Below are 14,955 nucleotides of genomic sequence, written 5' to 3'. Positions count from 1 at the left end.
TGGAGCAACCTGGGATAGTGGAAGGTGTCCCTGGCCATGGCAGGGGGTTGAAATGGGATGATCTTTAAGGTCCCTTTCAACCCAAACCATTCCAGGATTCTGTGAAGGACACTGAAGGCAGCTCCCAAGCTCCTTCTTCTTGGTGAGATGAGCTGGGCTTCCTACCAGAAATGCATCCCATTGGATTGCTGAAGCCACCAGGGGCTGCGTTTACACATCTTTAGACTCAGCCCCGCTCCTACTGCCACACAAACGAGTAAATAACAGTCACAGCAATTCCTGACAGAGCCCAACAGTGAATCCACGAGTGTTTGTGCCATGCAGGGACTTGCAAAACCCCCTGTGAGGGTTCCTTCCCACCGAGCCTGGATGGTGCCTCGCATGCCCTGCTTGGAGGGAGCAGCAACAAACGGGTTATTGTTTCTCTGTCCAGTCTCTTGAACAGGAAACTGTGTTTGAAAACGTCATTTCTTAAAAAAAAGTTTGCTTGACAGGCTTCTCTGCAGTCTGTGCTTCTTCCTATTTCTCTGCCCAAGGCAGGACTCTGCTTATATGGTTTTTTTCCCTAACACAGGGGCTAATACCACTGATTTCCTAATACCATATTTTCCTTACACCCAATGGCTTCTAGCATTTGGAACCCTGGGTTTCACCCCCTCGTGGCTTATATCACCCCCTGGTTCAGGGGGATTATCCATCTCCTACAAACACAGTTAAAGTCACAGCCACAAAACACAGGGAGACAAAAAAAAAAAAATAAAAAGAGGCAGAAACAAAAGGCTCCAAGGGTTAGAGGATGTTGAGCCGAAAAATGTTCCTTTGGGTTCTGCTCCGGCCATGCCGGAGCTGCCCAGGGCAGCGTGGGGAGAGGGTGAATGAGGTGCCCAGGAAGGAGGCCAGGTGCCAGCAGAGCAGTGTGACCCACCAGCAGCTGTTTCCAAGGGTCCTCAGCCCAGGAACGCTGGAAAAGCCACGAGGATTGCTCTGCCAGTGCGGGGAAGCCTTCCTGGAGGAGAGGATGCGTCGTGACTGGGATAGCAAGGAGGAGGCGGAGGGGAGAACTGAGTTGAACCTGGGGGTTTGCTCTGTGAGGGGGTTGCTCAGTGTTCCCTCTCCGTGGGGGAGCCTCCGGGCTGCACAAAACATTGTGTGCCCTCAGTGGATTGAAAACATCCCCGCTTCCTACAGCAGATTGGGGTCAGGCTGCTGCTCCGGGTACCTACAGGCCAGGAAAGGAGTTGTACACGAGCAGACACCGCCTGAGGAGGCACCATGAGCAGCTTTGCAGCCAAAAAGTGCCATTTTTAGACTGAAAACAAACAAAAAAAACCTCCCAGAGAGTTCAGCAGGCACCTTGCAGCAGTTTTTCCTTTCTTCAGCCACGGGGATGATGTTACTTGGAATTGTAACCTGCTGTATGGACTGTGGGCTGATCCTCCGGCTGTCAGGGACCTGATGGGGACCAGAGATGGTTTGAACACTCCTCTGTACCCAGCAGTGGGTTTAGCTCTGCTGGAAACACTCAAATCAGCCCCACATGTGCCTTGTCAAGGACTTTAGGCTGGATTTAATGAAGGGTAGGTTGGGCAGAGGGGGAGCAAGCACCTCATCGCCATCCCACGCTGTGTGGAGGAAGGTCTGCCTGCAGAGCCCGATTCCTCAGCTCTAATTACAGGAATGGGTGGCTTTTCCCTTCTCAGGCTGAAAAAAATTGGCTCAGAAATCCTGAGAAACCACAACACAAATGTCTGACGCTGTTCCACATGGTCCTCGGCGAACAAAAACCCTCTTGAAATCAGCCCTTGCCTCCCAAAATAGGCAACACCACTTCAAAAGGGAAGAGAGGGGGGTGAAAAAATCCCAAACTCAAGGCTTCACAGGGTGAGAGCACTTGCAGCCTCAGAGTTTCTGTAAGTGGGTTGTTGTGCCTGCCAGCACAGCCAGGGTTTGGTCTGGGATAAAGCTGGATTCGCCCGGGGAGGTGGTGGAGATCCCACAGGGATGCTCCCAGCTGCTCCGTGCTCCGCAGCCACCGCCTGCCATGGGGAGCTGATGCGTTGTTGCCATCCCTCCTTCTCCATCCTCTTAATTTTTTTTTTACCTGGGAATGTTAAGCTGAGCTTGATCCCACTCTGGAGGTCACAGAGAGGTTCCTTGCAAGGAAACACGGTCTGGTGGGGGCTGAGCAAAGAGGCAACACCAAAACCTGCTTATCCTGGGGAGGAGTGGGATCTGCTCCGGCTCCTGTCCCACTGGATACCTGTTTGGAAGCAGCTGGACCTTGCAGGGCTCTTGCACCATCTAAACAGCAGAAAAGCACTTCTAAACCAGAAGTGGGACACACTTACCAGCCGTAGAGGGTATCCATGTGCCAGCATGGATTGCCCTCCGGAGCGGTGCTTTCCGCTCTTTGTTCGCCCAGCCCGCAGCACTCAGAAAGGCAGGCGTGTCCAGCCACCTCCTGGGAGCTTATCTTGCCCCAGAAGAATATATTACATTTCCTTTTTGAATTAAAGCTTAATATTTTTGCAATAAAAGAGAGGAGGCTTGAGTACGAGGCGATAAAGTCACACGTGCTTTGCTTCTGCTGAAGTTAAATCCCGTGGGGAGGATTTATTTTAACAGGAGCAGCCCTGGATTCACCTTGGACCATCCAAAAAGCAATCAGGAGGGTCAAAAGCAGGTCAAGACCTACACTAAACTGATACTTTGAAAATAATTGGCTATATCCTCCATTTCAAGAAACTGAAGCTGTGACCACAAGCAGCAGCATTAATAAAAATGGGCATTTATTAATCCTCCTTCTGGGGGTTGCAAATTAAAGAGGGAGAAGGGTATGCACAGCTGGCAGCTGCCATCCCGGGATTTGCAGCGTTTTTAAGGATGAGTGCTGGTGGAAACAGGTTACAGGGAAGTGGAGCCTAAAGTTAGGCCAGTGCTAAGAGCTCTTAAATAATGCCTTGTCTGGTACCCAGAGTAGGTGGGGTGGTTTCAAAGAGCTGGTGACTTGCAGCATCCTTTGCAGAGGGATAGAGGGATTATCCCTGTTGCATCTCGGGAAGTTGTGTGGATTGACTCAAAATTTGGCTTAGTAGAACATGTTCTGTTGGATGCAGGGACAGAAGTGGAACTGATTTTTACCCGTTGTGCTGGATGGTTTGTAATTGTCCCTGTCCATCCTGTGGAGTTTGTTATTTCTCTTCCAGCCAACACTGGAAGACATAAAATTAGGAGACATAAAATTAAGATGGAAGAGCAGCAGTCTGCAAGGGTATTGCTGCTCGGGAAGGAATCTGGGCTGGATTTAAGACAAAAATATCCCCTTGTTTGCAGGATTTTGGCAGGGAGAGGGTGGTGTAAGCACTGCTCTGGGGCTCTGAGCAGTGCGGGTGTGATGCTCAGCCCTGGTGATGCATTTCAACCAACTGACCCATTTTTTTACCTATAATTCTGCTGTATTTTAATTTTATTTAATGCTAAATGTATTCTTCTCCTGGGAGGGTGATGTGACATCCACAGAGCCCTCTTATGGTGCTGCTTTTAGGGTTACAATTGCAAAGCCAAGAGCTAAAATAGCTTGGCCAAGACCTTCTTAGATCCAGCTATTCCCCCATCAGGATGCATCACATCACAACTTTGGGAAGCATAACACTGTTCTGAAAGCAATCTCAGGATCTCCTTTTCTGCCAGGAGATTTGTGGAAGATGTTTCTGTAGTTATTTAATGGGAAGGGAACAAATTCTTCCCCGTGCTTCCCTCAGACTCGGTGTTCTGTGCTGCTACAAGAAAACCCTTTCAGAAATAGGAATTATTTGGATATTGCAGAAATCCACGGGGTTTTGGCCTCATCCATCAGCTGCCTTTGGCACCAGCTGCTTTTTAGAGGTGCTTAATAAAAGCAAACGTGCTCCAGTGTTTCTCTCTCCCCTCCTTTTATAACCCCACTAGTCCCTCATTTCCATCCCGCTCCTGGTCAGCAGGGATGGCTTTGATGGTGAGTTTTCCCCCCCAGGCTTGAGCTGGGAATTAAGCCTGGCTTAACTTTTTACAGCACAGTGCACCTGGCTGGGGGTTTTCCACCAAGACTCGTTTATATTAAATAACAACATGTGGAGGAGCCTGAGTGGTTTTGGTGAACTCCTGTAAATGCAAAAAAGGGGGATTAAGGAGCTTTAGGGCTTTAATGCTTTAGGAGGAAAAGCCACGAGAACAATGGATTTCCCCCAGGTTTTGTACAGTTTAGAAATTTGATTTGGAAAGAAGAACTGAAAAAAAAGTTTTTGCTTCTGTTTCTTATGGGCTGAAAGGTCATTTGAACCCCTCTGCCCTGAGATTTCCCTGGAGCAGGGAAACTTCCCCTAGTTTCCATCCTAAATCCATACATTACGTTCTACTAACAGCATTTATGGTTTAACCAGCAGTTCAGTGACTGCAAATGATGGAATTTGAATTTTGTTGAGCAAACAGAGCAATCTTTTCATGCATTTTTCATTACTGGAAACAAAGATAGTCCCTGGAAGTGTTCCAAGGGCAGGTTGGACGAGGCCTGGAGAAACCTGGTCTAGTGGAAGGTGTCCCTGCCCTTGGTCTTTAACGTGGTCCTTAAGGTCCCTTCCAATCCAAACCATTTTATGATCGTTTCCTCTAAATACAATGTCTTACCCCTAATACCCAACAGACCCAAGAAAAAGATACTGAAATTTTAAGGAGAGAAGAAAAAATGAATGCGACAGTATGGAAGAGGAGCAGTGGGAAAATGGAGACCTTTCAGTAAAAATTGTACTTAAAAATCTGTTCAAGTTGGTTGACACCAAAAAGTGTCAGGATATCTATGATTTGGGATTTACTTAATACTTTAGCCTACTTAAGACATATTTTTGTGCTTGAATGAAAGGCAGGTAAAGACGTACCCATTGTAAAGCCTTTCTCAAGAAATAACTCCAAATCACAGGAGTTGCTCCATCTCTTTTGTCCTGTCAGTGTGGAAGTTATTTGTTGAAAATAAATTGTACTTGGTAGCATCAAACTTTCAGCCAGGAAATACAAACCTACATGCAACTGGGAAGGAAAAGCAAATCCAAAGATTATTTTTTTGAAGGGGATTCAGCCTCACCTCATTGTCAGGGCTGTATTTTCACCATTGTTTTGAATGTTTAGTCTTGTGGAGAGTGAAAAGGCACCTGGTTGGAAGAGCACCTGAAGGAGGCTGAGCTAGGATATTCCCACTGCTGATGGGAGCTCAGCCAAGTGCCAGATTCTTCAGCCTGGAGAAGGGAAGGCTTCAGGGAGACCTGAGAGCCCCTTCCAGTGCCTAAAGGGGCTCCAGGAGAGCTGGAGAGGGACTTTGGACAAGGGCCTGGAGGGGCAGGACAAGGGGGAATGGCTTCCCACTGCCAGAGGACAGGGTGAGATGGGATATTGGGAAGAAATTCTTGGCTATGAGGGTGGTGAGGCCCTGGCCCAGGTTGCCCAGAGAAGCTGTGGCTGCTCCTGGATCCCTGGAAGTGTCCATGGTCAGGTTGGACGGGGCTTGGAGCAACCTGGTTTAGTGGAAGGGGTTTGGAATGAGATGGCCTTTAAGATCCGTTCCAGCCCAAACCATTCCATGATTCTGTGATTTTAGTAGGACTCAACAAGGCTTAGACATTCCTGTGTTTGAGAAGTACCCCCACAATGACTTTGGCAGATCTGTAGATGCTCGTGTTCCAGGGCACAAGCCAAGTCCTAATCCAAAGGGAGAGACAGAGATGCTTCCCCTGGATTCCCCAGCCTGGGGGTTTTTATGCTGCAGAGCTGCTCAGTTGACTTTTTTCCCTACAGCTGCAATCCATGCAGCACCTTCCACTAAGCAGCTCCCACACAGCTCGTGCAACCCCATCTCTCCTTTCAGGTGTTCCCATCCCTTTTGCTTCCCGGGAGGCAAAGCTCAGGGTAGGGATCGGGTAGCGCTGCGAAGCCATCGGCGAGGCACCATGGCCACCCACCCACCACCACACATTTTATAATTTCATTTGATTATTTTTTATTATTTTTCTTTATTTTTGTCGGGGGACTCTGCTGCATCCCGGGCCGCGAGGGGGGAATAACCTCTTTGATTTTATTTTTTTTTCAGTTCTCTCAGGCCAGACACACCACAGCCCTTTGAAACGCTCTGTGTCCCTTACCCCACCCATGAATGTGCCAAACCAGCCTCTAGGACATGGATGGATGTCTCATGAGGACTTACGGGCTAGAGGACCCCAGTGCATCCCTTCCGATCATGCCCCCCTGTCTCCACAAAGCAGTGTAGCCTCTTCGGGAAGTGGTGGGAGTGAACATTTAGAAGATCAGCCTTCCGCTCGTAACACATTCCAGGAGGAAGGGAGTGGGATGAAAGGTGAGTGCAAAACCAGACCCCGACCCCCCGGCACCCAGAGGCAGGAGGGAAGAGCCGCTTTCCCGGCAGCGCTGGGCTCGGACGGCGCTTTCGGGAGAGAATCCTCGTAACCAGACGGGGCCTTCCGGCCTTTCTTCCCGGCTTAGGAACTTTAGATCCAGGGGAACGAGTTAGGTTTTCTTTCAAGCAGCAGCTGGTCCCGATCTGACGTCTTGCACTTGGGTGCCAGTGGGCTGGTTTTGCCCCAAAACCCTGCGAGCTGCCAGCTTTCCAAAAAGCTGGGATTTTTCCATAGCCTGTGGCTTTTGGCTGCGAGTGGTGCTCTTTTTTTTTCTCTCTCTTTTTTTCTGTTTTATTACGGTGAAAAAAAGCTTAGAGTAAGCTTAGCAAGCCACGTGTGATTTTGCCATTGCAGTGTTTGGTACCCACCAAGTATTTGGGGAAGTTTTGGCTTGGGATACTGATTTGCAGTGAATTTAACCTGTGTGTTTCAGTTCTAAACCAGTTTCAGTTGGTTGTCCCATTGTACCTGCATTTCACAGAGATTTTGGCAGTAAATATGTGCGATTCTGTTGGTAAACAAGGCAGAAATGAATCCCTATTGCTACAGTCGTAGATGGAGAGCAAACTTGAGGCTGAGAAGGAATAAATAGATAAAAACTGGGCAGAGATACAGACTGTGAGTTCCTGGGAACAGAGAAAACGACCCTGCAGCTCTCAGACTGATTTAAACAATTCCAATTCGCATTAATGCAAAGCAGCTCAATTGTGTAAAGGCCGATGGTGTGTCAGAATAAGGAAATAATCATATTTTTTAATAGTCACAAGGTCTGATTTCAGTCTAATTGCAGACAAATTGAGATGTGTGTAACTCTGTGTGATGTGGGGCTGCATTTGGCTTGGCTCTGGATGGCTTGGACGTGCATGAAGCAAATGCATGAAAACCCCCTCGTGGTTCCAAGGAATGCGATGGAGGCAGGTCGGGTCCTGTCAGACCTGGGAAACCCTTTTTGGGAGCACGTGGTGCAGAGGGGGCTGTTTAACACTTCGTTTCTCCAGGTTTCTGCTGATGGAGCTGGAGAGGAGACCATGGGGAGCTGGGCTCCCTGTGATCCACAGCTGCAGCTCCAGGACCTGCATGAATAGAAACTTCCCAGTGCCATGGAATCAATCCATGTGGCCAAGTCTGCAAAAGCCAAAGGCTGTCCAGAAGCAATAATCCACTAAATCAGCTGCACATATTAAGACATCCCGTTGCAGGCAGCTGGGATATGGCTGCCCTTCCTCGGGCCATCCCTTCCCAGACATCCAAACCCGATTCCCCCATTGCTGAGTCAGCCAAATGGCTTTTGTCCCACTGTCCAGGGACACACACCACAGATGTCCACAGCCTCTGGTGTCTGTGCCTGCCGTGTCCTCCCCCCTCTGCTGTGTTTTCTTCAGGCTGAACTGTTCCAGTTTCTTCACAGATGATGTTTTCTAAACGTGGGGTTGTCCTTTCTTCTCTCCACCGGGCTTTTTTCCAGCAAGTCCATATTTTATTGAAGGTGTGTTGGCCAGAACTGGACTCCGGAGCAGAGCAGAGGCTTGTTTGCCTACAGACAGAATTCCTGTGGCTGGGTAGCTCATCGTCCTCAAATAACAAAGCACCGTGGGCTGCGTGTGATCCATTGTATCCCCACAGCTTTTCCTGAGAAAGAAAAAAAAGGGACTGCCCATTCCCTGCACTCGGATTGTGCCGTTTCTTGTTCCTGCAGAAATGCACAACTTTGTGCATTTTTATGGGGTTGCATCGTTTTCCACCCAGAGCAGCTGCTCCCTTTGCCAAGTCCCTTCCCTGAATTGCAGCCACGTCTCCCCAAGAGCCTGCAGGCTCTCGTGGCTTCGTGTCACCCCACTGCTGGTCAGCTTGTTCCTTCTTCAACACCTTCCAGGGCATCCAGGAGGATGCAGACCCATGGGATCTGGAATGTGGGGAATCGAGACCTGTGACAGACCCTCATCTGACATGGCTTGGCAGTTCTTCTCCCTTAATGTCACTGTTTCCCTCCTTTCTGTCCATCTTTATGCCCTCATGTCACCTATTTCTTTCCACCCATCCTTGTGCTCAAGGAAAAGGGCCCTTTGGCTTTTTCCTGGCCCCTGGTTTCTCCAGGGGTAGATGCAGACACTTGATTCCCTGAGGACCCCATCCGTCCATCTGTCCATCCCTTCCCATGTCCCTGCCCATGGCAGAGGGTTGGAATGAGATGATCTTTAAGGTCCCTTCCAACCCAAACCATTCTAGTGATTCCTGGGGGACACAGCTGGGAGGAGGGTTTGTGTAGAGCTGGGAGTTTTTGCTGGGAGTGTATCCATGGTGTGCCAGGAGGGCACTGCTGAAGATGTGCTGTGTGTGAATTGTTTTCCTTCCAGATTTCCTGGTGGCCGTGCCATGACATTGCAATCAGCTCCTGGTAATTGCTGATTAAAGAGCAGCTCTGTGGGCAGGTGGCTCGACCATGCCTGGAGAGAGTTGGGAAGTTTGACTTCCCAATGACTGTGAGGTCACCTTAGATGCCCTGGCACACCCTGGTTGCCTCTTTCTTCTCTGTGGGATGGGAGAAATCCCCACCACCATCCCTCTGTGTGCTGGGGTGGTTCCTCCTCCCCAGTCCACTCCCAGGATTGCTCTCTCTGCTGGCAGGGGGGCTCTGGGACTGTCATAGTTCCTCAAAATTAGGACATGATCCAGGGAGGCTGACACAAAGGGAAGGAGCTGCTTCTGTGCTCTGACCCCCTGCAAAGGTTGGAGACAGGTTTCCTGCAGGGTTTAACCTCTGTATGAAGTTGCATCTCTCTTCTGGAAGTACCCCCGTGGGCTTTGCCGTCGGCACGGATGTGTGGAAAGGCAGCTGTCCCCTGGGGACGTGGAGTCAGGGAGACTTGTAATGTGTTGTCACTAAAATGGTGTGGTTTTGCATTAAAATGAAGTTGAGATTGGAGCCTGCACTGGAATTGGGGCTTTCTGCTAATAATTTTTCCATTTTTTAAACAGAGATCAGTTAAAGAGGCTGCTGGTAGCAGAATTTGGGACTGTTGCATGTCAGAACTTTTGGAAAACAGTGAATTTCAGCTTATCTATGCTCACTAACTGCCTTACCCTCGTGTTTGGTGTGGGGTTGATCTCCTTCTGTGCAGCACTTGAGGAATTTCATTGACACGTGAATCCTGTGTGTGCCAGGGGATGGAGAGTGTGAGCAAAACGCAGCATTTTGGGGTCTTTTGCATCCTCTGCTTGGATGGGAGTGGGGTTTGGGCTCAGCCCAGGCAGCAGGAGACTTCTGGCAGATGCACAGATTGCCTCAGGGGACCAAACCAAGGATGGGCAGGTCCATCCTGCCCTGTCCCTTCCAGTGACAAGGTGTTGGTTCAGGAAGAGGTCATGGATGAACTCCATGGAGGCAGCCTTGGGACTCGGGAACAATCAAAGAACAGGGAGGTGTTGCTAACTGGTATTTAGGCCCAAGAGAGACGTTTCCTGAGCCTCCACCTGCTCTCTCCATTCAAGGTGTGGGGTTTGGGGCTGAAACACTGGTTTGTCGTTGTTGCTGCACCCGGAGATGGTGCTCCCAGGTGGGGAAGGGGACAAGGACTATGGACAAGGGTATTGCTGGGAGCAGAGCATGGGCTGGGGAGGTTCGGACTCCAGACCTCCCCAAACCTGCAAATCCCTGAGGAGCTGCTTGCTGTCACATTGCCTTCTCCGTGGAGGGCACCCCATCGTGGGGTCTGGTGGGGTTTTGCATGTCACAGAGGAAGGATTCCCCTCCCGGGTCCCTCCCTGTGAAACCACATTGATGTCAGGAGGATAAAAGTATTTTTGGGTACCCATCCAGCCGGGCACAGGGGTGCCACACTGCAGGTAACAACTGGGAAGGAAGAAGTCATTTCAGTCGGTGCATTTTGAGATCCTAAGTCACCCTTTGAAACAGGCTGTGGGACCATCTTTGGTGGCACATCATTTTTCCATCCAAAATCCATCCCTTTGTTTCTCTTTAAGCAGCCAGTTCCATTTTCAGCACACACCATCTTCTCTCACACCATAAATCAGTGTCTGCCATCTGCAAAGCATCCCTTTGCTCCTCCTAAGCTCGACCACGCCAGCAACTTCGGCCGTTCCCATGTTCCTGGGGAAAGGGCAGCGAGGAGCTTGGCATGCAGTGACACAGTGCCGGCTCCCCACGGGCTAAATCCCAGTGACTTGCCCACAGAAACCCAACCTCTGAGGATGTCAGAGGGCTGGTTCCTCCTCCCATCCATACCCACAGCGCTGTGTCCGCATCCGGGCGCTGGTTCCTCCTCCCATCCACATCCATACCCATATCACCACGTCCCTCCCAAAGGTCCATGGAGTTCAGTGAGGTGTCCAAAGCCCCTTTGGGGCGGTGGATGGCAGCGATTCAGCCCCTCCTGCTGTTGATGCTGTTGCTCGTGGTTGTGCCACGAACTCAGCGGAGCTCTCCTGTCCTTTCCTTTGCGCTCCAGATGTCCCGGCCTGGCTGAAGAGCCTCCGGCTGCACAAATACGCCGCCCTCTTCTCCCAGATGACGTACGAGGAGATGATGGCCCTCACCGAATGCCAGCTCGAGGCACAGGTATGTCCCACGTCTCCTCTCCCAGGTTTCCTTTGTGTGCCTTCCCATGGAAGGCGTTCAGCCCGCAGGCGGTTGGGAAGCAAACAGGAAAAAAAGGAAAATTCGGGTTTGGGAATGAAAAAAAAAACCCAGGTTGCACCTGAAAAAGACCTTGCGTGTTCTTACTGGAACAGCATGAAAGTCCCTTCACTGGGAGCTGCACTTGGATTTTTTTTCCACTTGGGATTGAGTTCAGGAGTTTAAGGGGCGCAGTCCGCGGTAGCCAAGTGCTTTAAAGTCAGTGGGGCAAATTTCCTTTGAAAATGTTGTAGAATCATAGAATAACAGAATGCTTTGGGTTGGAAGTGACCTTAGAGATCATCTAGTTCCAACCCTCCCTCCTTTCAGGTTCACCTCTGCGTTATCCTTGGGATGAAGGGGACCAGGCAGCACCTTTGCTCTCCCTGTGGGAGGTGTACCGGGGAGGGACAGACTAGCTGGAAATCTCCATCTTCAGCAAGTCTCCTGAGTGATTTTCTGTGTCCCCCACGAATCCCTGCACTCAGAAATTTGATTTATTTCCAGCAGCCCTTTTTCATTTAGGGGAGGAAGGGTTTGGGTGGACCCAGCTGTCCTGTGGAATGTTAATGCAGAGTGTTGTGTTGTGCTGTTTGTTACAGAACGTTACCAAAGGCGCAAGACACAAAATAGTCATCAGTATCCAAAAGCTAAAAGAAAGACAAAACCTGCTCAAATCTCTAGAAAGGGTAAGTAATCACCACCATTTTTGTATTTCTTGTGTTTTTAAGAAGCCAGAAGTTAATTCTGGGGTGAAGCACTCTTTGGTTTCACGTGTTGTGGGGATCTTCTGCAGGGAACTCTGATGTTGGGTTGGCCACATATGAATAACATCTCAAACACTCCTGTACCAGGTGCAGGTTTTATTTCACAGAATCACTGAATGGTTTGGGTTGAAAGGGACCTTAAAGACCATCTCGTTCCAATGCCCTGCCATGGGCAGGGACAGCTTCCACTAGACCAGCTGTTCCTCCAAGCTGTGTTTTGCAGTGTGGGTCCTAATCCATCTCCGGCACTCATGGAGCTGGAATGGATTTGCCCTGTAGCCCTGGCCAGCTCCAGGATGTTCAGAAAGACCTGAGCTTTCCTGGAGTGCCATATGGGCTACCTGTCCCCAGATAAAACACCAGACACCCACATTGGTGCCCGAACAACATCTTGAATTTCCAAGGAAAACAAGTAGAAACTTCTTTATCACCTCCACAGAAGCTTAAACCCTGCAGAGAGGGCTGTAGGGAAGCAGCAGCACCACAGTCTTTCTGGGAGCAGCTCACCCAACCTCTCCCTATTTATTATCACTGTATTATATTATATTTAATTGCACCATCTTCAAACAGCAACTCGCAGAGCCTCCCACTAGGGGCTTTTAAATACTTCTGTGGTGTGTTGCTATTTATTGGTGTTTTCCTTAGCTCACTGCTTCACTATTTATTTATAATACGGGCTTGTACTCAGAGTATGGCAGGAGCTAATAAAGCCATATTTACCTCCGTTATTAATAATGACTATTAAATCCAAGAGCCAGCCCTCTGGCTGCAGCACTCTGTTTTCCAGGCGATTGCACAGCCTCTTCCCCCACTTCTCCGCCGGGGTTTTGAAATATGGGATTGATTGAGCGGCTCCGTGCGGGAGCTGGAGCCCGGCTCAAATCCGGGAGAAAAGTGGCAGGGACTAGGTTTGGGCCCTCCTGGTGTGGGTTTGGGCCGTGGGGCTCTGACATTGTCCCACTTTGCCGGGGCTCAGAGCTGCCTGGGAACTGCTTTCCCTGGGAGGAGACGTCCCCGGTTTTCCAGGCTTCCCATCCAATTTTTTGCTAAACAAGAGCATGTGTGGGACTTGATGTTTTTGGGCAGTGTCTCGCTGCTAAAGATTGCTGCTTTCTTGGAAAGAGCTGCTCCACCCCTCTCTGCCGGTTAGCAGAGCAGGATTTTTTCCCAAAAAACAGTGCCCAGCAGACTGACATCATATCTTTGAGAGAAGTGGAGCTGAGACATCCAAGAGCAAGCTGGAATTAGGATGAACAACCATTTTGGGGCTTACATGCCAAAATCCCATGTGCCCACTTAGTGTCCCTTCCCTTAGGACATCCAGGGCTCTCTCCAAGAGCTGCCTCTTTCCAAACAGTGTCCCATGAGCCAGACTGTTCAGGAGCCTGCAATGAGCTGTTCCTGTCTCCATTAAAAACAAAATACAATTGTTTCCCATCAATGGGATGAGGATCTGACAGTAGAAAGGGAGTTCTTGATCCACACCCAAGAGCAAGGCTGGGGTGCACCCAAATTCTCTCCCTCCTGGGTGGACCTGCCCTGGGATCTCCAGGCTGGATGTTTTTCTATAGGGATATCAGTTCACCTGCAGTCTCATGGTCTCCCCTTCTGTGTCCGACCACAATCCACCTGCTCCCCTTGAAACCCTCCTGGTCCCTTCTGCCTCCACTCTCCCAGCCCATCCCAGTGTGGTCAGGGATTTCCTGGCTCCTGCATCCAGGTCATTTCCCTGGCTCCTGCATCCCAGAGTGGTCCTGGCCTCTGAGATGATCCCAGAGCATGAGGATGCCATGGCAAGCAGTTTTGGGGCAGAGCAGTTAATGGGGAGCCAGACTTGAAGGCAGTGCTGGAAACTGGAGACAAGCCCATGTTAATAAATGAAATTCCAGTGAAATAGAGCTGAAATGAACTGAAGGAAGGGAAGGGAAAGGAGGAAGATAATCACTGCTCTGGGCATTAAAATCTCCCAGGCTCAGTTGCTCTCATGGAGTTGCCATCTTCCTGGTGGAAATTTGGAAACACTGAAGCAGGACTGTTGCTGGGTTTGAGTCCCAGTGATTGACAGGGCACGTTTATCTCTGGGGATTCAGGTCTGAACACATCCATGGATAATCAGATACAGTCCCTGCAGCAGCTCCACACTCTCCTGGTCTAAGGGAAAGGAATTAAACGTGGCTGTTGACTGTGGAATGCAGCAGGATCCTGGAGGGATTCTCAGGGGCATCAACAGTCAGGGTCTGGTTTGTAGCTGCTGTCCCGTTGTCCCTGCAGAGACAAACCCTCTTCTCTTGCACCCGCAGGACATCCTGGAAGGTGGCAACTTGCGTGTCCCGCTGCAGGAACTACACCAAATGATCCTCACCCCCATCAAAGCCTACTCTTCCCAGAACTCGAGCACGGAGGAGCACAGCCGGGACGGGGACTCGCACCACCCCTCCTCCCTGATCGGCTCCGACGGCCAGGGCTCCGACTGCAAGGACTCTGCCGCGGGCGGGATGCAGCAGCACCACTTGCCGGGATGTGAGGGCGAGTCAGGGGGGGCCCCTTTGCCCGAGGGTGACCTGCCTGGACAGTTCACCCGAGTGATGGGCAAAGGTGAGCGGCTGCCACTTGTCAGGGGCCACTTGCCACTGGGGAGGGCAGCTTCGGGGTGGGGGATGTGTGGTGGCAGCGCTGGCAGCCGCCTTTCCCTGAGCTCCTGCAAGTCCCTGTCCCAAGGGGTGAGGATTTTTTGAGGTCCCTTCATGCTGTGGTAAGAGCTAAGAGTGTGGATGGGGAGGTGGGCTGTGATTTCGGGGAGGGGCAGTGGTGGGACAGGCTGCCTGCCCCAGAAAGGTCCGAAATGGAGAGCATCCTCTCCCTGCCCCAGTAGCATCCTCTACCTACCCCAGAAAGGTCTGAAATGGAGAGCATCCTCTCCCTGCCCCAGTAGCATCCTCTCCCTGCCCCAGTAGCATCCTCTCCCACTCCCAGGTCCAAGGTGGATAGTATCCTTTCCCTCGGGTCAGGGGTGGAGGGCATCCTCTCCCTTCCCATTCAGAGCCCTGGGGTCATCCCAGCAGTCCAGAGGTGTTTTCAGCAGCATCCCTTGGACTTGCTCTGTTTGTGGGGAGGTAGC

General features: G+C 50.6%; 1 protein-coding gene across 6 annotated transcripts in view; it reads left to right on the top strand.

The window, feature by feature from the left end:
* SAMD4A (sterile alpha motif domain containing 4A) overlaps positions 1–14,955 on the top strand; it is a 98,861-nt gene that overhangs the window by 71,565 nt on the left and 12,341 nt on the right. For 4 of the 6 annotated variants that reach the window (XR_003537380.1, XM_027703965.1, XM_027703964.1 and 1 more), the window contains exons 3-6: positions 6,113–6,376; positions 10,904–11,013; positions 11,673–11,759; positions 14,138–14,432. Coding sequence is in view for 5 of the 6 variants with exons in the window: in XM_027703965.1 (XP_027559766.1) it covers positions 6,113–6,376; positions 10,904–11,013; positions 11,673–11,759; positions 14,138–14,432 (756 nt within the window). In the remaining variant the exon portion in view is untranslated. The remainder of the gene's footprint in view (positions 1–6,112; positions 6,377–10,903; positions 11,014–11,672; positions 11,760–14,137; positions 14,433–14,955) is intronic. The other 2 variants (XM_027703968.1, XM_027703966.1) reach the window with 1 other exon arrangement.

The sequence above is a fragment of the Neopelma chrysocephalum genome, unplaced genomic scaffold, assembly GCF_003984885.1.
Source record: "Neopelma chrysocephalum unplaced genomic scaffold, ASM398488v2 Primary Assembly neopelma1_253, whole genome shotgun sequence".
Classification (NCBI taxonomy): Eukaryota; Metazoa; Chordata; class Aves; order Passeriformes; family Pipridae; genus Neopelma; species Neopelma chrysocephalum.
The sequence above is the reverse complement of the archived record's forward strand: the minus strand, read 5'-3'. Positions and strand labels throughout refer to the sequence as shown.